Raw genomic sequence first — 27,530 nt, forward strand, 5'->3', positions numbered from 1 at the left:
TTTTTGGCAGCGCGACGCTGATATATGTTAGTGTCACTGCTCCTGCTTGAGAAAGCAATGAGTACCAGCAAAGGTACTAGCCTGGCCCCGTTCTCTGGTGGCCAGCTGAATGACTGAGCATCACCAGCTCTGGCTGAGCTTAGCCCACCCGGGACTTCCCTTATGTATCTGGGTGAACCAAGACTTTCTCAACTTCTTTTGCGTTTTATGTTCATGTACACTGTGCACGTCCTTCCTCTGAGGCGAGCAGCAGCTTCCTAAGCAACCAACAGCAGTATAATGATGCCTTTTATGAAAGAGTGCCCTTTAGAGGTGTAAAGCTTGCCTGAGCAAGGCTGCACCATTTCATCTCTCTCCTGGTGAGCATCAACGGCCTGGAGATGATTCTGCAAGCCAGCATGCAAACTAAGGTTTGCTTTAAGGGATGCTACACGTGAAATACCTCATTAACTGCAGCAAGACTCAAAGCCAATACTCTTTAAGGAACCTGGATGGAAGAGGAGTTTTTCATTACTGACTGGCTATGCCAAGTTCTGTGTCAGAGATGGGGATTTTAAAGGCAGTTTTAATTATAGTAGGTAAAACCCACACATGATCAAGCTGAAGTGTCAGAAAACGACCAGAACTGAACACTGACCCATTTGGGCTGTTTGCTGAACTTTAATCACTTTCCAAGTCTGACAGCTGCTCAAACTTAATTGCTCATTATGCTTGTAAATAAAAACTGATCTCACTCTCTGATTAGCCAACCATCTTATAGTTGCCATAACAACTTCTTGTCTAATAAGTGATTTCAGATTTACCATTATTTGTACTAGCAGAAAATTTCACAAAGGTCTGAGATCGCTCTTTTCACTAAAATACCCTTCTAATTAGAAGAACTGAAAACCAGCTCAGAAAGGGCAGCTCAAAGATAATGAAAAAACAAGCTATTTACTGCAACAGCTTAAACACGAGATAAGGGTACCCCAAAACCAAATATATGCCGGATCCTGCTTAACCCCTACCTTTCACTATCAATCATCTTATGATCATACCTATACACCATTAACAACTGCTCAGAAAAATAGTACTAGACAGCATTCAGGTAATAACTGGTCACAACGTGGAGACCGATTTCAAGATTCACTCCAGCTGAAATATTCCAATGAAGTTTTCATATTCTTCTCTCCTAAACTTTAATTTGGAACCAATTAACTGGTTACATTCCTTAATACTCTGTTAACTGATAGGAGTGCTTTTTGGTGAATACAGGAGTTCAGATTCTCGACAGCTTCATATAAAGAAGGGAGAAGCGTTTGTATTGAGCCCAACAGATGTCTATTGCATCAACTGCAAAGAAAGATGTTTTGGAAGGGAAAGCTACAATATAGTATCTCATCTCTGTATCACCTCAGTAGAAAACTTACTTCAGGCTTGACTTTTTGGACAGAATTACTAACTAAAGCCTTTCAGATGTCTGGAAAAAAAAAAAATCCGTATTTAGTAAGTATTTGGTCATCACAGCTCAGTAAAATGCCTCTATTAAAACATACAGACATATTTGTTAGTCTGAGAAAACAAAGTGATGGGGAGCTATGAAACACCGCTAGCCTGTGAGGCTAGTACAGCATAAAGACCTTCCAAAATTTGCTGGCAAAGCTGCTCAAGCTTGCAATTTATTTAATCTGCTCAAGGTAGCTTTTTGTGTGTATAGGCAAAGAAGGATGCCCTTTTCCTCCCAAAAGGAAAATAAATGCAGAAAGCTATAATTGAGACATAACGAAAATTAAAAAAAACCCAAAACCTCAGGAAATACCAGATTTCAAAAAGGGACTATTTCTGCATTTACTCAGCTATGCGATAAATGTGAAATTTTTATTATTTGGGTCAAATACAAAGCTGGTCACAGCTCTTGCAGTAGATATATCCCACAAAAATACAGAGGATGCAACACATCCAAGTTAACAATATCTTCAACATTCCTGACCACGTGGGATGTAACAAAGTCTTTCTTGCCTTAAGACTAAGAAACCAGTGCTCTGCAAAGTTCTTAGGGTTCAAACACAGTTTATAACACCAATCTGTGCCTTTACTTTGTGTACGTTTTCTTTCATCTGAATGTGAACAAAGAATTTCTTCCCAAAGTAATCTAACCCAGAAGGCTTCTGAGGACCAGCTGGGGAACAGACTGGCTTACTCTCAAAGAATAAGCAGGCTTACGAACTAAGCAAACTGTTCAACAGGTTCCTTCTGAATATCTTCTCATTTTTGAGTCTCCTGATACTGTCTGAGACTACGTCGCAAACACGGAGCTGCCAAAGGGTTTCTGTGAACTGAGAGATACAGAAGCAGGGGTAAATAGTCTATATATAGCCGTGCCAGGAACTGTCGTAACAAAGACAGAGTATATACATACACAGACTTTTTTTTTCTTCCCTAATCCTTGATTTTGAAATGAGTTACTACGTTATGGGGCCTACCTTATAATTCTGGCAGGTACAGAGCAATCATAGAGCATATTTTTAAATTTAAAGACAATGCTACCAATAATAGACTGGCTGGATTTATTTGCATCTCCCCTCCTTGAGCAACGGGAAGAGTACCTACAGATTAGAAGATCCGGCTCCATGAGTTATGGATAGACATGTTTACCTGAAGCAAAGGACCTGCTCCTAAGGGAAGAGAGACCAGGCTGTAGCAAAGCCTTTAGACCAGCATCTTTTGTGCTCAAGAATCATCAGTTTTAAAAGAGCCCTTTCCCATTGACGAGAACTGAAACAAACGAGCAAAACAATGGTGAACTGTCAGGGGACTGACTAAGCAAATACAGAAGGTAAGGCCTATCTATCCCAGATAGGATTTTTACACTCAGCAACAAGTTTCTTTTATGTAGAAAACTAGTAATTCCCCAGGTGGATGCAAATAAGAAAACCGAAAATTAGTTCTGGATGATCTGTGCAGACTCGTCATATAGGGGAACAACTGTGTTACACGGGCTGGCCTTTCGGGTCACTTTGTAACTTCTCAGGGCTCCTACAACTCTTCTTTTCCCCCTGTGTTCTCCAAACATTTATGCTTTTTATCACTGATACGTTGCACGGATTTTTAAACCAAAACACAAAGTGTGAAATTATCTACCCAGAGTAAAATACGAAATGTCAGACAAGGGAAGAGGTTGCCAGGCCAACCCTGAAGGGCACCAGCCCTGCAGGTACTACGCAAAGTCCTCCCCCACAAAGGATCGTCTCACCGAAATTTCTGCAACAACTGCCATGGCTCCTCCACTGACCATTATCACTGAGGCTACTACCAGACGCCTTGATCACCTTCAAAGAGTGCTTAATTAAAAATCCAATGTAGTTTACGAAATCAAAGGAAAGTCTGACTAATTTAAAACTGGTTTTAATTAAACTAAGGAAAACACACAATACCTCCTTGCTTTGGGTGAAATACGATATCAGTTGGAAGGGTTTGTGGGAATTTTCTAACTATGTTTTCAGTCAAGCATATTTTAAATATGCAGTTTAGAAAATCTGCCGAGTATATGAACAGAGCAGTATCAAACTGGGAACGAGCTGTCCTCACACTACAACCTTTACATACAGATTTATATTAGAAGCATATGGAGTATACATTTAAGCATACTGTGCTGGAAGAGATAAAACTGCATTACTCAAAAATACATGCTATAATACCTTCATGAACTACAATCTGCTTTTGTGCCTATAAAATAAATCCAGTCTTAGAAACCTAGTATTAAATGGTATTATACTAATTATCCAGCTTCACACATGTATGTAGTTCTCCAAGTTGCCAGATTCATGACTCAGTATTTATTTGCTCCTTTAAAAGCAAAGATATCCATTTTTGTATTTCATGGAGATTTTCCTTACAACATAATCCATTGTCATGAAGTGAAAGCAGATCTAAATAATCTTATAAAACTAAAAGCACTTTATCAGACTCTCTTCTGCATGACTAGCACAATTCTACATGAACAGTGGGGGGTTGGATTTTTAACAACTGACCAGCTACCGGAGTAACTATAAAAGTACTTAAACTCTGAGGAGAGTTCTTCTTGTGCCCTCTTCATTGTAGGCAAAGACAAAATTCATCTTTTTGATACAGAATATGCTGTGGGGATATGTTTTTCTTACAGCACAGAAAAGTAGTAAGTTTACTCTGAGGGAAATTTAGGCAAATTGTGTATGTGGTAAAGAAAGCCTGGGTTAATTCCTCCTGCAGAATTACCATGGGCTGCTCACTGTAATACATCTCTCTATTCTTGCATGTAGCTATCAACTCATTTATTTAGGAACCCTTTTTTTTTTTCTAAGACTCATAAAAATCTTAAGATATGAGAAACCTGAAGAAAGGTCTTAAGTGCTTCTTTATGGAAAGAAAAAAAGAGGGGGAAACAAAACAGCAGCTCTGGAAACAGACTCTGTCCACCATATTTATTATCAATTTAACAGCCTTGAATGGGAACTGCAAGTGCTTTGATAAAAATCAATTGAAAAGCTGTCTGCCTCACTGTTGCTTCAATAAAGTGCCTCTGTATCTTTTGCTGAAACCCTGTTTTTTTAGCCTCCTTAAACAATGCTCTGCATTAAATCACCACACTCTGCCTCCCCTGAAAACAGACTCCAAGGCAAGTGCCCAGAGCAGCACCCCTCATTCAAACCTCCCTTCATCAACGGGGACCAGGGATGTAAACCAGCACCGCCTGATCAACACCCCCAGTCATACGGGACACCTTAATTTCTACTGTATTGTTAAAAATTAACTTTCAGGTCTCTGTGCATTTAACTCAGGTGCTGGACCTCTCTCCCTGGAGGTCTTTGGCTCAGAATCAAGCAGATTTCAGGCTGTGGCAAGAACGGCTGACTTCAGCAGTACGCACAGCCCTGACCAGAGCCCTTACCAAAACGGACCCGGACACTCCCATCCATCACCCCGTGAGGAGCCCATTTCACACATCACTGCCCCAACTCAGCCCTTCACACCTGAGGAAGCTGGGGGGAGTGAGCAGCAAGACTTGATTTGGATTCAAACAAATAAGCACTCTCCTGAAGCCTTTGCAAAGTCTCCAGAGTAAAAAACAATACTACAAAATGTTAACTGGTTTTACTGTGTTCTCATGTGTAAGCCATATGGCCTACATCAAATAAGCAGAATGAGCAAAAAAAAGTCACCAGCACTCCACATTCTTGTAATTCAATCAGCTTTAATCATCCAAGATGTTTTCGCTAACCTATGGTAAGGGTATTTGTTCTAATAACCTTGAATAGAGTGGTGACACTTTAAAGATGGCTCCCTTGAACAAAGAAAGATAAAAACGCAATTTATGGCAGGATGTTGAATCTCAAGGCAAATTCCTGCCACTGTAAATTGCAGCGTTTTCCCCACATCAGCCCCTCTCCCAATAGCAAGCAGTCTGTCTTCACCGTTTTACTACACATCTTCCTGTACTTCTCACGGATCAGGAGTATTCTTCAAAATAGTCCTCCCCTAAGGGTCTACTGTATTTACAGTATTGACTGGAAAAAATAAACAGTTCAGTTCTAAGAACCGGGCCAACACCCGATGCCACAGAGGATCTTGTCAGCCCCAACATACCTGGCAGCCTGCAAAGCAGAATTCCTGGTGTCCTGCTGTCCCAGCAGACGTGGTCAGATGGACAAACACAACAAAGCAACAAACCCTCCAGACTCTTCAGCTTTCCACCCCTCCAGCTTTCCACCCCTCCAGCTTTCACAAAGACCTTCTCCAGGGCTGGTGGCACAACCACCCCTCAGTTGGCCAGAGCCACATAGCACAATCTGTCAGTACAAGCTCCAGTGCCCCCCTGGGCTCCTCGTCCAGCATCATAGACTCATAGAATGGTTTGGGTTGGAAGGGACCTTAAAGATCATCTCATTCCAATCCCCCTGCCATGGGCAGTGACACCTTCCACTAGAAGGTAGAATCCAGCCATCGCCAACGGCTGCTGGATTCACCAGGCACCGCGCATCCAGCACCGTTTAAAAACACCAGAAGCCCATCAGCTGCAACACAGAGCCCCTGAGGAGGCTTTCTAGTAATCACTAACCAACGATAAAAGCAACATTCTGAAGGGATCCAGAAGACTTCTTCTAAGTCCTATGGGATTATTACCTATCTCCTTTCACTGCAACATCGAGCTGAAAAGCAATATGGATTGGGCAAAATGGATTTTAATTTCAGGAATCTCCTTGGCACAGCACAGCAGCTGACTGCCTTCCATACAACACCTCTGTCAAAGACCACTCCCTCTGCTCGGAAGAGGACCTTACTAGAGATATACGGACAGTTCAGTGTCCACGGGTCAATCAAAGTATTAAAGAAAAATTAAGTGAGGTTTGTAATTAGCAGCCATGGTGATGGCTTATACAGTTCCTGTTATGCCACCACTGGCAACTAAATAGAGGCTAACACGTAAGCCATTCAAAAAATCAGGTAGCTTTCAGCGATGAGGAACCTGGCTGCCATTTAAACTGGCACTTTAGATGCAGGAGACTCTATCCATCTCCATTACAAATCCTCTGAGCTCATCCTAGCATTACTTTCCCACATTAAGCAAAAGAGTTAACATAAAAAGCCTGTCTAGCTTCAGACATTATCCAGATAAAGAGAAGGAGAAAAATCCCTTGTATTACCTCTCTCAGCTCTCCTCAAACCTTCTCTGACATCTTTGTTCTTTCAGACCTGGCATTTATCTGAAGACATTGTCTAGGCCTAATTAAATCTTCATGTGAACCACTGCTACTTCCTGGCAGAGAACATGCATTCTTGGTGCGCTGATGGACCTACATAATTTTCTGCACTTCTCCCTTATGGTGAGTGTTAGGCCTTGCTTGAAAACATCACAACTGTGTTCAACACAATATGTTTAAACAGAAATACCAAATTATTCAGTTTCTTTTAAAGAATGAAGAGAAACATAAGTGAAAATTATATTCCACAAGCTCATTGAAAAAAAAACTGTGGAAACACTGAGCAAATAGCACCGTCTGAGAACAAGGCATGCTTTTGTTTTACTGTTGTCTCAGAAAAGGATAACTGGCAGTGATAGGAGAAGCAGAAAAAATTTTCTTTCAAAATAAAATCTGCAGCTATCTCTTCCCCCTGGGGATGAAAAAACATTCTTAAAAGTGCAGCTGAATTTTGTATTAAGGGAAGTTGCATTATAAGCCCCTCACAAACACCTAACCTTATCTGATGAAAGCAGCTCCTTCACAGCTTTGTGTTTGAAGCCTCTAAGTTGGCAGCAACTGCTCATTCAAAGAGAACAAGGGGATGTAAGAGCTATGAAAATCTTTGCACTCCAGAGTTAGAACAGCAGAAGGCTAGAAAAGCAGATTTTACTGCTAACCCCCCCAACAATTCTTAAGTCTTAAGGAAACCCCTTTAAACCACTTACTGATGCTAAAAGAAACTGACAACAAATAGATGAGAAATTATTGCCTTCCCTTAACAACGCTCATTGTATAGAAGGCTTGTCCAAGCAGCAAAGCAGCCAGCTGTCCTGGCAGATGTGGTCAGATGGCCAAACACAACAAAGCAAATTCACTTTAAAATCGTGTTTAACTTTCACTGTTCTTGTTATTATCCTCCAACTCTCAGCACTTCTCTCCCTAAGCAGAAGAAATAAACACCCCAGATGGCTAAAGAAAAACAGCAAGCTATACATATGCTCCATATAGTCTGACAAAGCAAGAGTCCAGCCATCTTCAAAGCACAGTGCGAGACTTACCCATTTAAGGGCCTTTTACCTCTACAAGGGGGTGTCTCTGCCCGCGTCAGTGAGGAGACTACTATAAAAGAACTTCTGGGGTTTGGGGCCACAACCAGGTACTCTGCAAAATTTTTCCACTTTAATTTCCAAAGACACAAGTCTTCTATCGTTCCATAAATTAATCTAGAATAGCTATAGACTAGACTATACATAGCTATACATTATGCTATATATAACTACTAAATAAGGCATTAGAATTACTGCTGTTTATGAAACAAAGCAAGGAAACTAAAAGCATAGTTTCACTGGGGAGGGATGGTAGCACAAGTACATTCAATTGAATATTGCCTTGGCGTCTGGGACCGTACGCCACAGTCCCCGCGCTGCAGGAACCTGAGCCAGTCTGTTGCTCCTTCCCACCGCAATATGAGAGATCTTGCATTTCTTCAGGGCCTACGAGAAGAATGCGGATGGCAATGACAGCCCACCCAACCGTGGGCAAGTTAACAAACGCTGCGGAAGTGGCACCCAGGCCTTCTCCTGTGGCCCAGGCCATGGCAACCCAGACTGAAACCAGACTTGCCACAGCTGAGAGTGAACATATCTGCGGGAGGGAGAGAGTAGACACAGCAACCCAGGGAGGCCCTAGCTAGCCGCACAGTGAAAGCACATTCAAAATAACCTGCCTAATGTCACCACAGCATTAGCAAAACCACAATTCAAGCTCCAGGCTGAAAATGGAGCATGTACTTGTATCTCTAAACCACGTCACCGTCCCTGCATATGCACACTCCAGGGAGGTTTCAACACTTTGGGGAAAAAGTGGCTGAATGACAGGGCTGCTCTGGAACAAGGTGCGCACATGCCAGAAGGGGAGCTGGGGGATCCAACAACTTTCCTTCATCCATCAACCATCTTGAAGTGGAGTCGCTCCTTCCTTATGGCAAACAGCCTGCCTGAAGCCACCACTACCCGCCAGCTCTCTGCTGCCCACAGAGCCCTCCACGATCCACAGTAACCCCCAGAGACCCCTACTAAGGCCTACGGCACCTACCAACCCTTAAAGCCCCCCACTACCAAGAGTCCCCCAGAGCCAGAGGGGGGGCTCCTACCAACCCTGAAAGACCCTGAAAGACCCTGAAAGCTCCTACCAACCCTCCTACCAACCATGAAAGAGACCCCTACTAAGGCCTACGGCACCTACCAGCCCTGAAAGCCCCCCACTACCAAGAGTCCCCATCAGCCCCGAGATCCCCACTACCCCGACTCCTTCCCATACCTCCAGAGCCCCCAACAGACGCCTCACCACCTCCAGAACCCACTATGAGCCCCCAGAGACCTCCACTAAACCCCACAGCCCCCCATGGGCCCTCACAGACCCCCCACCACCTCCACAGCACCTCACCGACCCCCAGAGCCCCCCGCTGCCTGGAGCCCCCCACCCCCTCCAATGGCCCCGCTGGCTCTCCGGGCCTCCCCTGCAGCCCCCGGGCCGCCTTACCGAGGCTCTGCCCCACCGGGGTGCTGAACGGGTTCCCCAGCAGAAACTCCATCTTGGGATGACAACAAACAGCGGCCCGGCGGCCCCCCCCTTCCCCCACCCCGCCCTGACTGGCACCCGCGCTCACCAACCGCAGCTCGCTCTGCCGAGCGTGGCCCGCCTCCTGAACCTCGATTGGACAGCGGCTGGACGCCCCGTGTAGTCATAGGCTGAAGAGTGTGTCCATCACTGTCAAGCGAGGGGCCCGCCCCCGCGATAGTCCCAGTCCTTTCCACGCCCTCCGGTTGATGGACAGCAGGGACACCGTTACTGGCATTCTCCATTGGGCAACGGCCAAACCATTCTGTAATGCTACTGGGCAAAAGAAACATCAATCACAAGAGCCTCCTCCCGCCCCGAGGGCACGGTGCCGGTGCTGATTGGCTGACACGGATTTCTCGTGCTCTGATTAGCAGCCAGCCTTCCCACCCACTACCCGACCATTGGCGGTTGAGCCCGTCACGTGGTCTCCGTTAGCAACGCGCCTGGGCTTCCTTAGCAGCCGGGCCGGGCGCCGCGGCTGAGGCGCAGGTGGGGGCCGGGTACCGGGGGTGCGGAGCGGGCCCGGAGCCTGGGGGACCCGCGGCCTGAGGGGTCGGGAGGCTGGGGTTCGGGCCTGGGTGGGTCTCAGAGGGAAGGCGGTAGCCCACCTGGGGCAGAGGCACCCTGACAGCAGAGTCGGGGTCCTCGTCCCGGGCCCTGCTGGGCCTGGAGTGTCGGGGCCGGGGCCTGGGCTCCAGCTGGCTGTAGGCAGCAGCTTCTCCTCTGGGTGACAGACCCACTAGTGCACTGACGCCCGCGTTGTTCTCCCTGAGTGCAAGCAAGGTGCTGGTGTTGCCGTGTGAGTCATAGAATGGTTTGGGTTGGAAGGGACCTTAAAGATCATCTTGTTCCAACCCCCTGCCCTGGGCAGGGACACCTCCCACCAGACCAGGTTGCTCAACGCCCCATCCAGCCTGGCCTCAACACCTCCAGAGATGGGACAGCCACAGCTTCTCTGGGCAAGATTCGCTCTGTAGATCCGACATTGACTAAAGAGGTGCTGGACAAATCCAAGGGAAGTGGAAAGTCTGGCAGGTCAAGGATGAATAAACTCAGAACCTTCTACTCCTCCGTCTGTATTGGGCACAGCTATAGAGAGGTTTGGTTTGTTAATTAAAAGGCATGATGAGGAGACAGCTTTCTAAACGTAGACCTTTATCATTCCTGTCCTCCCATGCAAAAAATCAGCAGAACTTCTTCCACAATTATAGACATCTTACGCAAGCAGAAGTTTGAAGATTCAAGTCCTTCATGCTGATTCATTAACTGCGCACAGTTCTAGAAAGATAAGTAGTTTCATTGCCTCCAGGGCAACATTAAGGATATTTAAATGACAAAGCCAGGACAGAAAGCTTTGACTGACAGAATCGTCTGTTTCCCAAAGCGAAGGTGTTTGTGTGCAGTGCTATATATTGACTGAATCAGACAGCCTTTACTATGGATCTGCATTAATTGCCACCTTTAGAAAATCACTGTTATTTATAAATTTTCCTCCTTTGTCAAATTTGTTTTCACTTTTCTTATGATGTTGGTGTTTAAAATTTAGTGAACTACTGTTATTAATTTTCCTATGCTATAAATACATGTCTCTTACTCTATAAATCAAACTTGCCTATAATGAGAAACTTACCCTTTTATAACCAGATTAAATGGTGCACAGAGCCTTTAATATGCCCTCTTTGTGAAGAGGGGTTTCAGCAACAGATGACTGCCATACAATGGATCGTTTCTGTTCATAGGTGCTGCTCAGACCCTCCTTTCCCGGTTTATTTATCTAGCCAAAATCTGGCATTCTTCATGGACAACATTCAAACATGGTGTGAAGTTTGCATATGATCGTGCCTGGCCATTTTACAACGCTTGGGCTATAAGGCTGTGCGTAGAGTCTCATCAGTGACTTTGCGATAAAAGTCAAGTCTGTCTTTAATACCAGCTGTGAGGTATTAGATCTTCTCAATGGTCAGCTGTGCTCTTAATTCCTGGGAATTGTCATGCCTGTTCAATGAATGTTGGAAATAGTAGCCAGGGAGTGATTTAATTTCTTTTTCTTTTCTGTTCTTTAAGGCTGATACCGTCTAAAAATGAGTGAGTTATACAATAATATTGAGCCAAATGTTATTGATGATGAAATGCTTCAGAAGGCCATCGAAGAGCAGCGTCCAGAGCACATAGGAAAGCTTGCCAAAAGGACAGGTATTAACTTTAAAGACGTGACGGAGCTAGAGCTTAGTTTTAGAAGTGAGTATCAGTATATATACTTTCTTCTTCTTTTGTTAGAGGATAGTAGAATTAAGCATGAAGTGGCTAACTGGCAAACAATCATGATTAGCTTAGATTTGTTATGTGAAAAGTAACATCTGGACTTACATTTTTAGTCATACCTGTATGAAGTAGTTTCATTAGAGAGAGCTGGGTGCTTTTGCTAATGGGTGACTTTAAAGCTGCTTAACTTTATGCTATTATTGTCACTGCTATTCTTATTTAACATTTATATTGTGGTGACACCTACAGGCCACAGGCCTATTGGGCCCTTCTGTACGTGGACAAATCAAAGCCTGGGCAGGCTCCGCCATCGCTGGCAATTATGTGAGAGCTATTTGGTAGATTATGGTGATTACAGTTCAATTCCGTGGCTTCCTCTGGTCATCTGTAGCATTATCGCAGCTTGCCTCTTACTGTCAAGCCAGTCATAAACTTGCATTCAAAAAATGAAAAGGAAGGACATTTGGCTCAATATTTGAGTATTTCAGGGGTATATAATTTCATGGGCAAAAAGCTGCTTTTGATTATTCATTGCGTGCTCCAGTAAAATAATGCATGCATTGGTTGAGTTCCTTAGAACAGAATCCCTGTTACCTGGTCCTGCATGTATTTGTTTGCAAATACAAAATATAGAACCGTGTGAATATTTTGTGTATTCAATTCCTCGCTTTACACCGCACTCACTAACAATAATAGCAGCATAGCAGCTAACAAAATCTTCTGGGAAGCCATCGGGTGGCAAAAGAGAATTGGAAGTGTGACTGTTCTGTATTTTCTGTCACCTTGATCCAAATGTTTTGCTGAAATGCCAAACGGCCTGCCCTTGCGATTCTGTTTTTGGAGAAGGCTAAACGCAGGGATATTGATTAGTTCTAAACTGCAGCCTTCACAGCAAGAGTAGCCCCCAACTTGCTCTCCTGTGATGAAAGTCCCGGGAGCAGGAGAGTCATTTACAAAAGCAGTAGCTGGCTACCGCTAGCCTGCAAACGTGGAGTCTCATCCCAAACCTCCCTCTTGGAGCTGGAAAGGAAAATGAAGGTCAAGGCCTCCTAGTAGTGGATTCATAAAGCCACTCTTGACTGCAGGGACGTAGTCAGCATCCCCTCAGCGACTCGTTGGCATTGCTGATGAGCAGTGTGCGCTGGTGCAGGACAGTGATGTTAACTGGGCTGTTTCATTGAAATCTCATCCAGCCAGTGGACCTCTCAGCTCTCTAGGGCAGTCATCACATGCTATCATAATCTGCTGAAAATAATTTTGGAGGTAAGACTGGATGTGTTTTCCCTGTGCAAGATAGCGTGTCTGCTAAACTGAAAGCTGTCTCACATGAAAAGCAATTTTTTTTATTTTTTTTCTGTGGCTTTAGATATTCTGCAGATTGATAATCTGTGGCAGTTTGAGAATCTGACTAAACTGCAGCTGAACAACAACATCATTGAGAAGATAGAAGCTCTGGAGAGTCTGGTTCACCTTGTATGGCTTGGTAAGATACAGGCATATGAGGTTGGATGCTTTCACAGGTGCAAAGCAATCTGCGATAAAGCCAGGATGTCGCATTCCTTCTCAAACACAACTGATAGGAGCTTTCCCAGGGAAGACTGTTAGCTGTCTGTGTGTTTCCTCATTTGACTGTCAAAATGTCTGAGTATCAGAGCTGCAAAACAATCCTTTAAATGTTTAAAAACTGGTTTTAATACATTTGGTGTGGCAGCAACAGGAAGCTGAGATTTCAAGGTTGTTTACAGGGTTTGTACTTGTATTTGGAGGTGAATTTCAGAAATATTTAGGGAAACACCTCTGTGATTTAGAAGCTTGTATTCTGTTTTCAAAGCTAATGCTGGCATTTCAGAGCCTAGAACCTACAATCTTTACCTGTATATGCTTAAGGGGTTGTCATCGTTGTTGTCCCAAGAAGTGCCCATCCTTGTAGTCTTACGTGACTACTTTCAACTCAAAACTCAGGCTGCTGATAGCAGCATCACACGGTGGTGCAGGTTTTGATGCTGGGCAGAACAGTGCGCTTGCTGCTACAGATGCATAGCTTAGAGCATTCTCTGGGAACTGCAGCCACATTGCTGGCTGGCAGCGTAAATATATCCCCAGCCGTCTTTGAAAATAACATGCAGGGCTTTGGCTCATAAGCACATCTTGAAACGTCTAATGGGCTCTTCCACCCAGTTGTCTGCACTGTTCTGCTGCACAGATGACTAATGTACTTGTGAATCAACAGCTGATCACCACAATGTAAGCAGAGTGTTTTGAAGCACACTCATGGGTTTCGTTTGCCCAAAGGCCGCAGTGGTTCAGCAGCTGCTGCATGAGTCTCTTAGCCGTCCAGGGGCTGGGGTGATGCAGACAGCTGGTAACCTTGTCAACAATCTTTGGACTCCTGAATCACTCAGTATTGGCCTGAGGGCAAATACTGCCCTTAGTCGTGATGAATGTAGGTGTTAGGATAGATGTTCTGGCAGGATAAGAGGAAATATCACCAAGTGAAATAGCTGAAGTGAGTAAATGCCTTTTCATACCTCCATTGACAACAGGGCAATCGTGAGCGTGGGACTGGCATACGTTGGTCTTATGGGAATGACCATGACAGTAGGCATTGGTATGGCAGGCAAGAGTCTGCAAGAAACAAGGCAGGGAGTGTCAAACTTGTCACAGAAATATCCCCCTTTTGGGCCATTTCCCCACCTCTTTTCTTGTATTTTGTGTTTCCCTATAAGGTAGAAATTGCTTTCAGGTTGTGTATGTGGACTCCACATGAAATGCGTTCAACTGTTCCTCTCATTGCAAGGAGGAGATGTGTACATCACTTCCTGGCCAGAGAGTGACAATTTAATGCTGAGCCTTTCCTGTGGGACACTGAACGCCCCTGAGGAAAATCCTGTATATAAATTCCTAAGTCAAGAACCAAGCTAAACGCAAGGTCTGATTCAGGCTGTTCTGCTAGAGATAATTTAGTTTTTGCTTGCAAAACTTTTGGTTTCTAAACTCTTCCCCAGACTTGTCCTTCAACAATATCGAAGTAATTGAGGGCCTGGATACCCTTATCAAACTGCAGGACCTAACTCTCTTCAGTAACAGAATATCTAAAATTGGGCACATGGACACATTGCAAGAGCTGCAGATTTTCTCCATAGGAAAGAATAACCTGACCACTCTGAAAGATGTGAGTGCTCCCCATCTTTGCAAATGTTCCCTATCAAAGGATCAAATATTCTAAAAATTACATTTGCCACTTTGTCCAAGCCCCTCCTTAGAGGAGAAAATTCTCCTTAGGATTTCACTTCCTCTGTAGTCTAAGTTATGGTTTTGGTAAGCTGTCCTGGTGTTAAGTGCTTACTACAGCTATTTCTCTTTTAGATTATTGACTCTTGGGGGCCTGGCTCTGTTACTGCTATCAGCCATGGCAAAATTCCTATTGATTCCCATAAAAGCTGGAAAAGATTAGGTAGCTACATATGAGAAAAGGAGGGAGGGGAAACTGGGATTTGTTTGGGGTTCTTTTGAGGGTACCTTACCAATCTAAGGCCTCTGATTTGTCCACCCCAGCTAAAGGTCTTCTTTCTACATCCATCGTTTATATATTCACAATGTGAATTTAAGCATTGCCTTTCCTGAAACCATTAGAAACTCATAATTTAATGTCATCTGTGTTTGGCTGCAGAGCAGGATACATATTCCAACATAGTTGTAGTAAGAACAATGAATTTCAAGGCTGCATGCTTCCCCAGCACTGGGAAGTACAGCATCTCTTTCCTCTTGGCATAGGTGATCTATCTCAGGAGGTTTAAAAAATTACGCACGCTGAATCTCAGGGGGAACCCCCTCTGCGACGATGAGCAGTATATGCTATTTGTTGTTGCTCATCTTCCAGACCTGGTATACTTGGACTACAAGCGCGTGAGTGACACTACGGTAAGCATTTCTGCATTCCCTGCTTGTGAAATCGGGCAACAGCATCTTACAGAGCATTTGCTATGTTGAAGTGCCAGCCATATTCTAGCATTCAGGGCAGGTTCCCTGCAGAAATTAGGCTTACAGAAACACACAGTGTTTATTCTGCCTCCACCTAACAGCTGTGAATCTGTAGGCCAAATTCTATCAAATCTGACAGAGAGGTAGAGGTGTCAGAGGCATGACATCTTCACAGGTTTTGTGAGAATCGGCAGCTGTGTGTGGGAGAGGGACCTGGTTAATGTTGCCCCAGAGAGGCTGCAGTGTGAGTGCAAGCCGCTTTAGAGATCAGAAAATCTCGGAGGAAATCAGTCTTGAGATGTGGATCCAGGGGACGGGAGGCTTGGTGGTCCTGCTGCTCGCTGAGCAGTTTGTTTGTGGTGGACTGACAAACTATCAAGGCAAGTAGGTGCCATCAAATGCACTTCCCATTCTTGATTTCTGGGAACAGGACAGTGCATCCACATCAGTAACCTGTGGACTGCTTTCTGATCCCGGGGCTCAAACAAAAAAAGAGGAGGTTTTTTGAGTTTGTTTTTTTTTTTTCTTTTTTTTTTTTTTTATAACGAAAGAACATGATTAATTGTAAATTTGCTTGGCACAGAGCAGGAGCTGTACTTGGAATATACATTACTCTTATCATAGGACAGAAAGGGCTTTCCAGGCCATTGAGTCCAGTCCCTGCTCACACAGACAGTACGTCATAGAATCGCATACTTAAATTTGTCAAGCTTCAGTTTCAAGTTAATTAGGTTCTTGCCCCTGCTACTACCTTGCCATCCGCTCCTCCGAAGAGCCTCTTCCTTCCTAGTAAATGCATTAAACTCACTAGCTGATCAAATCAGACCTCAAATTCTGGATTCAAAACAGGGCCTCCTGCTAAAAAAGGAAAAAAAAAAAAAAAACAAACCAAACCCCCGAAACAAAACCAAAACCCAAAACACCTAAACATAAGGAAATGGGAGAGAAAAGTTTCCTGTGACTGAATCACCTCAGATGGATTGAATGCAGAGGCAAAGTAATATGCCAACAAAAAATGGGATGAGGAATGGATTAGAAACTTCATAGGTAATGTAATAAAAAGCTCACAAAGAACTAGAGATGCAGATGCCACTTAGGTGCACGTTCTGGAAAGACTGAATGCTTATGCCCAGATTTGTTGAGCAATACTGGAAAATGTAATAAAAATACTTTATTTCTCTGTATTTCTCAGCGAGAAGTTGCAGTTTTAAAGTATCAAGACCTTATTGAGCCATTGGAACGTGAAGAGGCTCAGGCCCTGGCTCAGCTGGAGGAAGAACTGGCAAAGCAGAAAGAGCTGGAGTACCACAAGGTATGTTTTCTTTGGCTGGTTGTATATTGTCTCAGGGAAAGAAGAGCAACAGATATTGACTTCTCTTTTACCTGCTTGAAGATTTAATGAGAGGTTAACATCGACTGTACTAAAACTAAGGCTGGGATTAATCTGTGTGATCTCTGAATCTCATCTTCTGAATGAAAACAGGAACTGCTGTGGAATACACATGACGTGGGGGAACATAATTCTTTTGGCTGAACAATGGAACTACAGATATAGACCCTGCGAAGCTAAATAGTAAATCATACCCAAGGATCTTATCAGCCTGATATGAGATTAAGAAAATTACAGGTCTGAGGGAACTGTGAGCATTTTCATGGTGCGGTGACTTTTTTTTCTCCTTCACAATAGGTTAATGTTTTTCATTAGTTTTATGGTTAAAGTCTTCAGGACTTTCAGAGATCACAGCAGTCCTATGAAGAGGCTGAAAACAAGACCAGGCAAAATGGTGCTTTCAGTTATGGCCTGGCTGTGTACTCCGGAGCCCTAGAAGACCAGACTGGCTGAAGAGCAGGAGGCGGTTAAGTGACAGGGAGGATACCTGCAGCTCTTCCCTCCATCCCTCCCCAAAGTCTGCTGACTCCTTATCTGAAAGGCTCAATAGCCGTGCAGCATGTGGTTGTATGTAATAATGTTTTATATATTAAACAGTGTTTTCTGTCTTTAGGCTAGACAGTTCTAGCGGCAAAGCCGCATGTGAACCTAGATGATATTCACTTCAATTGCAGGGTGCTTTCATGCCTTGATTGGTATATCTATTGTCTTGGTATCACTGTCTGCACCAGTGTTCCTCTACTGGTAAAGTGCTTATGGAAGAGACACATCCTGAGGACTGGCAGTTAGCATGCTTTATTTTACTTATATTGCTCTGATTCTCTTCAAAGGCAGCCTTTGTTGAATACCTGAATGGATCATTCCTGTTTGACAGTATGTATGCAGAGGATACAGAAGCTGCCAAACTGGCTTACCTCCCTGGAGTGGATGACCTGCAGCAGGCATATCCTTCCTGGATTTAGAATACCTACAGCTAAAACGGAATGCCTTAGGTTAAGAAGGAGGTACATCCACAGGGACTCTTCATCCGTTGCTTTTGTCCAGGGCTGAAAGCTACATTGATCTAAGATCTGAGACAGTCTGTGTTTAATTTTGGAATGGAACCAAAAAAAACACTGTAAGACCGTGAGACCACTGACAGCTTTAAGGCTTGATATCTCGTGAAATATGAGGGCTACAAACAAATGGTTTATATTACTGGCAAGCTGGCCAGCCCAGCTTGAAACATCCTATTTGTAAAAGCACTCATTTCTATCACCAACAGGTCATGAGATTCCAGCGTTTTAAATTCTCGCCATTGTAATTACCATATTTCTTTTCCTTCACTTGAATCAAACACAATTTTGGTAGCCTTCTTTTCTGACCCTTCAAGAATCAGGGCTTTGTACTTTCTTTAAGTCTGGAATCCACTTAAAGTTTAAAATGAGCTATAAGATAAATCTCTGTCAGTTAGATTGTAAGAGCGCAGTCGCTAAAATCATGTTGAAATTGAAGTGGTAGGAGATAGGAACAGACTAATCAGAACGATATGAGTCGCATATCTCACAACCTGCCAGAGCTGGCAACGTGAAGTTTTCAGGCCAGCACTTTTTTCTGATCATTGCTCCTACACGGGGGATCAGAAAGCAGACACTTTTTTTTTCTTTTTTCTTTTCTCATTCAGATTAATAGGGCATTGTCAAGGCCAGTAACTTGACCTTCCTTAAAATTGCATTACACTGTTGGGGAAAAATGCATCACGGCTTAACTACAATAGACTCTAGAAACAATTCCATTGCCAAGATAATAGCAGAAGAAAAATTGACGTTATTTTTGTGATGCTACCGAGTCAGTAGTTTACTCTGTGCTCTGGCTGTAGGCTCCAGAGCTGTATTTATTAACGACGCAGACGCCGTATTCACGCTTGTGAAGACAGATAGGGTTGTATGCTTCATTCCACTGCTCTGTCAGAAAAGAGTCAGAGAAGTATATGTATTTCCTTTTTTTTTCCTCAAGGCCTTTTTCCCCCTCACGTTGCCACAGCTTGCTACCTTTAAGGTAGCAAAATCCTATGCATAAAATGTGACTGGGTGACCCAGTCCTGCTACAGACAGAATACTTGGCAGCCTGCTCCCAGCAAGAGCCGCAGAGTTTACATCACAGTAGCTTGTAACTCTTGTTGCTGAAATTCACAGGGATAGAAGGAACATAGCACGTTGCTCCACTGAACAAGCAAAATCCCTTGACTCTGGTGTCACGTACAGGAAGGAGTTTGTCTCAGCTTGTGAGAACCTATTTAACTATGGCCTGAAAGAGCATGAAAAACGAGAAGCTGAAGTCTCCGATTTCTACGAAAGCCTTCATGAAGCGTTAACCGCCAACCAGCAAGAAGGCAGGAAATTAATCCTAGACTTCGAAAATCGGAACAAAAGGGTAACGTTGTTATACTTTTGTTTGTTTGATATGTGACTTCTCTACATTATATGCCAGCTTTTAGTTTCACTGACAACGAGAGTGACTCCATTAAAATTAAGAAAATTGTTCTGGATTTACCCTGCTGTGATAGGAATCGGTACTTGATCCCTAATGTCAGAATCATAGTGTTTGAGGTTGGAAGGGACCTCTGGAACTCATCTGGTCCAAACCCCTGCTCAGGCAGGGCTGCCCACAGCAGGCTGCCCAGGACCGTGTCCAGACGGCCTTTGAATATCTCCAAAGATGGAGACTCCACAGCCTCCTTGGACAACCACTTCCAGTGCTCAGTCACGGATCTTTCTTTACATGTTTCTTACAGTATAAATCTATACCAAGAAAAATTGTCGTGTTAACTAATATAATGTCATTAACTAACATCATGTTAAAAGTTTTTTAGCACTTTATGTAGGAAAATAATTTGGGGATTGATATTTCAACCCTTTGGGCAAACCACAACCAGGTAACACTGCCAGCCTTTATCTATACTGGAAATTCAGCGTAGGACAAAATTAACATGTCATAATGCTATCTTGTTGTCCACAAAGGTAAAGGTCCTTCAAGGCTTTACAGGAAAAAAGTGGCTAAACGTGGTGGTTTGGGGGTTTTTTTGCTTATTTTTTGACATCCAGAGAAGTTACCAGTCTTTTAAGAAAATGGAAACGTTCAACCTTTCTTTTAGTTTACATATTTTTTATGAAGTTGATTTAAAACATATAGAGTTATCAGATTTAATGCCACTCCCCTTCTCTTTGAGGCTTCCAATAGCTCTTCTTCATTGAAAAATAGGGAAGAAAAGGGAAGAGATTGCAGTGTATTCAGTTTATTTTTGAGTAATTTTCTGCTTCGGTTCATTTTGTCCACAACAGCTCAAAGAACTTTAACAAAAAAATCAGATAAAGTTATTGTAATGTATTTCTCGTCTTTTTAAAGCAGAAACCACCTTTTTTCATTCTGCTCAAACTCCAGCCAGCCATTGTGGCTGCTAAAGGCGTAGCTTCTAGCTGGATCCCTTTCTAACCATGTATAATAGATGGATCATTATTTTGTTACCACAGAAAAAAATAAGGGGGGTGGGGGGCTAAAGCCTGGTAACACTGTCAGCTGAGCAGAGCAAGTCCCTGACAACTGACACCAGGCAGAGTCACGAGCGCCAGCTCCCTTTGAAAACCAGGTCACTTTTATTTAGGTGCCTTGTCACACGCTGGCAGCCTGCTGAGTCACTCTGCTGCGCCCAGGTCCTTCAACCTGGCTGACTCATGCTGGCAAACTGACTCCATCAGCTCCGGTCAGGGCACGAGTTTGCAGCCTTACCAGAAGGCAACGTATAAAGATTGATATGTATATTCGGTTAACTTGCACTTGAATTCCCGATATATTTTCCATTTAAAAAAAAAAAAAAAAAAGCTGCAAAAACCCATAAAACCAAACAAAAAACCAACCAGAAAACCCAAAATCAAACCCAAAGAAACATGGGTGAGGCCAGATTTTGGCCCTTCATCTTTGTCCGATGACGTGCAGGCTCAGCTACACGTTGAGCTGCAAGAACAGGACACAGTGGTCAGCGTGACAGTTTTCATATAAAAACTGAAGGAGTTGGTGTCAAAACCGAACACTGTATTTTAACAGCATTTCCCCGTTCATTTAAAATTGCCGGAGGAGTTCAAAAGGTGCAGAGGTCCCAGCAGCCTGAAATCTGCGAGCCGTTCTTTGGGGTTGTTTGTCTCGCTGTAATCCTTTCATGTAAGCTTGGGTAACCTGTAAAATAACTCTGCTCTCTGAAGTTGGTTAAGGAGCAAAGAAGCATTAAAGGCCTTGACCTTTGAAGTTATTGCTCCCAGAGGTGAGGCTTGAATGACTGGGGAGATTTTTGAGCCTCCTAACTTGTTTACATTAGAAAAGAAGATACCTTGCTCTCCCCTTTCCTCCTTTTAACGCTGCAAAGTTTGGGTAATCTAGTCCATTTTCAGACACAAGTCTTGACAACAATTTTCATGAGAATTCTCTATTTTAGCCTGTTCCGTTCCCTCTCAGGAGAAGTGGATTAGACATCTTAAAGCATGTATAATTTTTTTTCCTCCTATTATTGTTTGATTGTTAACTTATTTTGAACAGACTAGAAAATTATATATTGCTTAGCACAAGAGGATTTTTTTTTTGATGCAAGAAATCATAAATCTTGTCTGATACAAAACTGACGTCAATATTTAATTCTGAAGGGCAATAAATCCTTGTTGTAAGAGGAAGGCAGGCAATGATAGGTATTCCATATTCAGAATACTAAATCCTGACCCTACGGAAGTCAATCAAGATTGTCCTTGACATGAAGGGGATCAGGATTTAGGCCTGCATTTTTTTCTACAAGGTAATTGTTAATCTCTTCTTCGTGGCCAGCAATGGCAAGAATCTAATAGTTGTTGGGATTTTTTTTTAATTTGAAATGTGTCAGAAGGGGAACCAAAGTTGGAAGCGTAGAAGGGGGCAAAGTCTTCTGCTGACTGGAGGATGAGGAAGCGTTTTCACTGATTTCACTGCAATGTCCCTGGATCGTTAGCGGGGTAGCATACCTCAGCACTGTTGACTACCCAGTATGTAAATCTGGAGACTTCCTGAATCATCACATTTCATTTCAGCTAATCAGCAGCAGGAACTTTTCTCACATATGTAACAAGTTAATTAAATTGCAATGGAGTGCTGAACACAAACTATAAGTAATTTATGTATCTATCTCTGTGTTTAGAGGCTGTATGAGATTCGTAATGCCAGTAGTTATGATATTGCTGAGTCTAAACGAGCCGAGTACAAGGAGGACATACTTCAGCTGTCAGACGCACTCATGACCTTGGAAATGCTGACAGCTGACCAGCTGGAGGTAAGGGTCAAGCACATACCTGTGAGACCTCACATCCAGAACATGGGGGGGTCAATTTTCTGTTGCTTCACCCCTCTGTTTAGTAGCCCATTGCACAAAGAAGGGGGCACAGGTCTTCCAGTCAGGCTAACAACTTGCCTCCATCTTAGTCTTTTCTGCTCAATGTCGATCTGGGTGAAAGCAGGCCCTGGACATTAATACATCGCAACGGATTTCTGTTTCTCAGAGCAGAGTGCAGTATGTCCTTCGCATCTATCTAAGCTGATTTCCTAGTCTTTAGAGAAAGGAACTTGAGGCCATTCAGTCGTTTTATAGGTCTGTGTAGAGACCTGCGTGAGGTATGCATTTGGGATTCTAGAGATGTAATTCTTTGAAGCTGATCTTTGCTATGAATAAGATTACACACATTCCTGCTCAGCTTACTGCATTTGCTTGCATAATAGCTGCCTTTTTTCTCCCCAGACTTTCCCTCAAAATCTAGGGCAGGGCTGCTAATGTGCATCTTCATTTTAAAAAAAAAGAAAAAGAAAGAAGTAAGCTGTTGAAAAATTAGCAGAGAGGAGCTGGGGCCTGCGTGCAAGCAGATGCAGCAGTTTACTTTTGTGAATGCGTGACAGAAAGCAGCGGCTTAAAATGGATTGCTCACTGCATCAGGATTGTGCCTTTTAGTGTTTTCTGAATTGGTCCTCATGTATCTGCAGTCCCTGATGGAAGGAGCAGAAACGTTCCTCTCCGCATGCCCTTCTGGATTTGCAGAAGGTGGCTGTATTTGAACTGTTGTATCGAGACATTTAAGTGCAACGCTTCATAGATGCTCCATCAGCCATTTTTGAGAGAGGGCAGTAGCAATTTTAGTTTCTGAGGACTAAAACAAAAGCTGCAGTAAGCCCGGGCATTGGTTATGCTTCCGACAAGAGGCTCTTCATACATATAAGGATACTGCAGCGTGGCAGGATACGGGAATACAGCACACTCGGTGCATTACTTAGGTGAGGGTAAAAAAGGATCAGCTGGCTTGCTCCAGACACCAGGTAAAGGCATCAGTCAGTCAGCTTCCCTCCAATAAACTGACTATGATTTTCTGTCTCTGAATGAGGAAAGAAAATCCTGCAGCCCTTTCAAAACACTTGAAATGCTTGAGGCAGTGCAGTTTCTGACTGTGCTAATAACAGCAGTGAGTCCAAATTATAATCAGTTGTTGATTCTTCCTAGACTGCCTGACTCCCTTTTATGTTTATGCAAGTTTTCATTGTAATATTTCCTTCTTTTCCTCTCTGTTAAGGAACTAATAGAGGATTTCAAAGGAAACATTGCCGTCATAGCATCAACATTCATTGAAAATGTTAAAGGGATATATCCTTTTGATAGTACGTTGGCCTGGACCTCCCAGTGATGTATGTATATTTCAATTCTAAATCCAGAAATGAGACATCAGTATAGAATTTGATTATTATTATATTTTTAAATCAATAGAAAAAGTCTTTTCCCAGCTTTGCAGGAATGGTTATTCAAGGTGCCCAGCTTCTTTCTGTGGAGACTCTGGTGAGCACAAAAGGATCTAAGTTCTCTTGTGGTGAAAGTCTGTAGGACTTACGCAGCTTTCTCCTCTTTGGGAATCTTCCTTTCTTCCCCACACAGCCATGACAAAACTCTGGGAAGAGCTGGTTAGGCTGATTTCTTTGTACTTTCTTGCCATAGCAGGCAATGAAATACCTACAATTCTTGTTGAAGTTTCTTTACATTTTTGTGTTCATTTTTGTGTTGTTGATGTCTTCTGGAACAAAGTGAGATGAGAATACCAAAGTGCTTCAGTGACAGATTATGCTACTCTAAACATAAAAATCTGTTGGCCTAGTGCAAATAATTGCACTATATTCAGAGTTTAGCTTATATCCTGGGAGGCCTCCTGCAATTTCCTTTGCAAACCTAGTCCCAGTCTCTGTTCTGCATAATATATGGCAGTGAGGATGAGCCCTCATGCGTGTGAGCTGCGCTGAAGAGCAGCAAGTGTATATCCAGACATCATGGTAGCTTCTGGCAGCAGCCAGGCTCTTTCCTGTGGAGACACGCTGTGTGGACACTCAGAATCTGGTTACATTTAATCTGTAGGATTGGTGTCGTCAGCCTTTTCCTTAACCATCTTCTCTACGATCACCCAGTGCCGGGACCTGGAAAACCGTCACCATGAAGAGCTGCTAGAGATCTCCATCACCACACTGGAGAAATCAGTCAAGAATGAGCTTGACGAAGATTTGCCAGCTGACGTTCAAATGGTGAGGGCACCAAAAAATTCATCTCTGCTAAGGAGTTGGCAAGAAGAGGAGGCCACAGCCTCTCCTCAGAAGGGACGGGGTTTCCAGAATGCTCAATAGTGCTAAAGCCATGGCTAAACCAGAGTATAACCTCCTCCTAAGAGGCCCCAGCCACTTGGCTGAACTGCAGTGCTGCTGGACATCTCCACTGACTAGGACAGAGGAGAACTGCACTGCAGGTTTCCCTGGGCCCTGCCAGAGTTGGTGGCAGCAGCCCAGGAGAGGTACTGAGCAAGTTTCTCCTGCCTCCAGCACAACTCACTTCTCTGGCTGATTTCCAGGCAGCCCCAACCCAGCAGGCACTTAGGCAGCATCTTTGCTGCACTCGCAGCTGGTTTTGTTCAGATTCTCCCTGCTCCCCTAGGAGAATCCAAACACCGCTCTGACTTCCTTGCACCGGGGCTCTGTTTCCCTCTGTGATTTCAAAAGCCCTTCCTAGAGCTCCCCAGGCCATGAGCTGATCTGGAGGCGGGACATGACATTTCAAACAGCCTTCCACTGAGCCCTCAGTCGTGCTGTGATACCAAAGATCCCAAAAGCCTTTCAGAAAGCACAAAGATCATTGCAGTGCTCCACGCAGCAACGCCGCTGACCTTTTTGACTCTGTTATTCCTTCATTTAGTGGCTAAACGACTCAAGTTTTGCATTCGCTGTGGTTTCGCTCTGTCCTGATTACCCCAGCCCCACTGTTACTCCAGGTAATCAAGAGCTGACAGACACAAAACAGACCCCTCAGCCTCCCCGGGGGAGCTCCCTGCTTTATGGTCTGTGCAGATGGCTGCAGTTACGCACCGTTGCTGTGCACCCATTTTGCCTCGCTGCCATCCATTTCCACAGAGAAGCAATCTTCATTTGTTCAACAGCTGCACTTGGCTGCAGGAGGAGAGTCATTACGGTTTAGCGAAGCCACCCTCTATTTAGAGCCACGGGGGAAAGTCACTGCTTTGATTAGAAGCTGGGACTCTCCAAAAATGAAGATTTACAGCCAATGCCACCAGTGCAAGAGACCCTTCCAAGAGCGATTTTCCACTTCCCGCACCTGCTGGGCCAGGCATGCTGGAGCATATGCAGTCTTGCTTCAACACCAGCTGCCCGCAGGGTCTGCCGTGTGCTGCGAGGCAGCCTGCCTGCAGCACAGCCCCCAGCAGCAGGCGCTTGTTCCCCGCTCCAGCCCGTGAGGCCGAGGGTGCTGCCTCAGTTTCCCGACCCACATTAGGAATAATACTCCATTACACCACGGCGAGGCCCAGACCCTCTTGTGAAGGGTAAAGCACTGGATTCATTCTGATGACTAGGGCTTTATCAGGCTGAAACAGAAGGATTATTTTCTTCCCCCAAGCGCTGCAGTTACTGTGCTGCTAGTCTTTCGCTACAAGCCCGCCTCCTCCCCTCATCCAGTCACGTTACTTCCTAGCTTCTTGTGGACAAAAACACCATTGTCAACGCAGTCAACACGTCCCATGGCATCCACCTGCTGAAGATTGATAAGCGAGAGAGCGACATCCTCAGCAACACCTACCGCTGGCAGACCTCCGTGACGGAGAAGGTAAGAGATGGGGCATGCTCAGGGGGATGGGGCACAGACAGGTCTGGCCCAAGCGGTGGGGACACTGCTGGGAAAGATGTTCCCTAACCTTTGCTGAAGCCCTCTGTGCTGCAGCAAGGGACCCTGACAAGCCTGCGGCTTCGCTGCTTGGTTTCAATCTGTTCAGGCTGTCCAAAATGAGATCAACAGAAACCGCGAGCGTGTCGGAGAGATCATTCAGTACATCGACAATCTCCAGGAGGAGCTGGATAACCTAAGAGATCCTGGAGACGATGGGGTAGGTCTGACACAGGCTGGGCAGCTGCCTTAGCTGGGGGCACACAGGACAGTCCCCAGCGGCAGCACACCCAGCAGGGACGTCTGTCTCTCTATGCCTGAGCTGCCTGGGACATTTCAGGCCAAAGGCATACTTCTTCCACCCCACCATAAACTGCAAATAAAAGATACTTACTGATTCTGGAAAAGCATATGAAGCTCTGTCTCTTCCATCACGTTGGCACAAAGCCCGGGCAGACAGAGCTCAGACCTGGTCACGAGGGGTTATGGATCAGCTGTGAGCTGATTGAACCAAACCATCGTAGCATATCATGCCTGAAAGCTTTAGTACCTGCAGGCGCGGTGGTAGGAACCTGTGAGCCACAGGCACGCGGCAGCAGCCTGGGAGAGGACTGCTCTCCATCAAACCACCCCCCAAGATAACAGCAGGTTTCCAGCTCAGCAAGCACAAGGCTGGCGGGGGCTCTGCGTGCCTGGGAGCCTTGTCTTCTCACCACCTCTCGCAAAAGCAGCTTTCTGCAGCGTGAACAGAGCAGCCCCCAGCTAGCAGGAAGGGAAATCAATGGTTCCAGAGGAGCTCACACACCACCGCTCACAACAGCCAAGCGAGGAGTCATTAATTCCCCTCCTTGCTCGGTGACAGCGGCTGCTACGCTCACTTGTGGGCACCTTCTGAGGAATGATGCTGGCCGGGGCGGTACTGCTCCAGGCAAGCAGCAAGGAGAAAGGTGGGAAGGTTAAATGAGAGGGTGGCTGCATACGCACTCTGGGGAGAGGCCGGTTCTCTCCAAAAGGCCTGTGGCTGGTGCTGCCTGTCATACACAGATTTAGCTTGTAGTACCCTGTGCTCTTGAAGATGTCAGGAGCCCAGGTTCCCCCTGCGCTTGCTCCAGGACTGCTGTCAGCTCCCTGCTACTCCTTGGCTGCAAGGACAGGGCAGCTAGCATGGAGAGGCTCACACAGAGATGCGGAGGGAGCAGATCTGTTTGCGAGGTAGTGTCTGTTCAGCTCTGCTCTGTATTTTTTTCTGCCTGCAGCCAGCTCAGCACTTGCCTGGAGCCTGGCAGCTCAGGACCTACACCGCAGTTTGGTGATTAAAACAAAGAAATACTCAGCAGCA

The 27,530-nt window shown here is 44.6% G+C and overlaps 2 protein-coding genes across 12 annotated transcripts in view; one reads left to right on the forward strand and one right to left on the reverse strand.

The window, feature by feature from the left end:
• The window catches only part of TOM1L2 (target of myb1 like 2 membrane trafficking protein), a 58,202-nt gene extending 48,857 nt beyond the window's left edge, over nucleotides 1-9,345 (reverse strand). For 4 of the 8 annotated variants that reach the window (XR_012588634.1, XM_074597064.1, XM_074597062.1 and 1 more), the window contains exon 1: nucleotides 9,240-9,331. Coding sequence is in view for 6 of the 8 variants with exons in the window: in XM_074597064.1 (XP_074453165.1) it covers nucleotides 9,240-9,291 (52 nt within the window). In the remaining 2 variants the exon portion in view is untranslated. Of the gene's footprint in view, nucleotides 1-9,239 lie in introns of all 8 variants that reach the window. The other 4 variants (XM_074597060.1, XM_074597058.1, XR_012588635.1 and 1 more) reach the window with 3 other exon arrangements.
• A 402-nt stretch (nucleotides 9,346-9,747) lies between these two features.
• DRC3 (dynein regulatory complex subunit 3) lies at nucleotides 9,748-27,523 on the forward strand. 4 transcript variants are annotated; one of them, XM_074597345.1, is made up of 13 exons: nucleotides 9,748-9,809; nucleotides 11,385-11,558; nucleotides 12,949-13,065; nucleotides 14,588-14,754; nucleotides 15,357-15,503; nucleotides 16,756-16,875; nucleotides 17,784-17,896; nucleotides 19,191-19,365; nucleotides 22,145-22,276; nucleotides 23,559-23,629; nucleotides 24,426-24,549; nucleotides 26,003-26,134; nucleotides 26,301-27,523. In XM_074597345.1, exons 2-13 carry the CDS (start codon nucleotides 11,402-11,404, stop codon nucleotides 26,442-26,444), a joined length of 1,599 nt encoding a protein of 532 aa, XP_074453446.1. In that variant the 5' UTR covers nucleotides 9,748-9,809; nucleotides 11,385-11,401; the 3' UTR covers nucleotides 26,445-27,523. The 4 variants fall into 4 exon arrangements, with proteins under 4 accessions (XP_074453446.1, XP_074453449.1, XP_074453448.1 ...); XM_074597347.1 differs by having other exon boundaries at nucleotides 9,751-9,809; nucleotides 11,385-11,513; XM_074597346.1 differs by lacking the exon at nucleotides 9,748-9,809 and adding an exon at nucleotides 11,158-11,260.
• Nucleotides 27,524-27,530: the final 7 nt, after the last annotated feature.

This window comes from Larus michahellis, chromosome 8 (genome assembly GCF_964199755.1).
Source record: "Larus michahellis chromosome 8, bLarMic1.1, whole genome shotgun sequence".
Lineage (NCBI taxonomy): Eukaryota > Metazoa > Chordata > Aves > Charadriiformes > Laridae > Larus > Larus michahellis.

Bases quoted from the DNA above. Each gene is read 5' to 3' on its own strand.
- DRC3 (XM_074597345.1), top strand. From the start codon at position 11,402: ATGAGTGAGTTATACAATAATATTGAGCCAAATGTTATTGATGATGAA. The intron at 13,066-14,587 runs GTAAGATACAGG...ACTCTTCCCCAG, and splicing joins GGTTCACCTTGTATGGCTTG to ACTTGTCCTTCAACAATATC. The intron at 14,755-15,356 runs GTGAGTGCTCCC...CTCTTGGCATAG, and splicing joins ACCTGACCACTCTGAAAGAT to GTGATCTATCTCAGGAGGTT.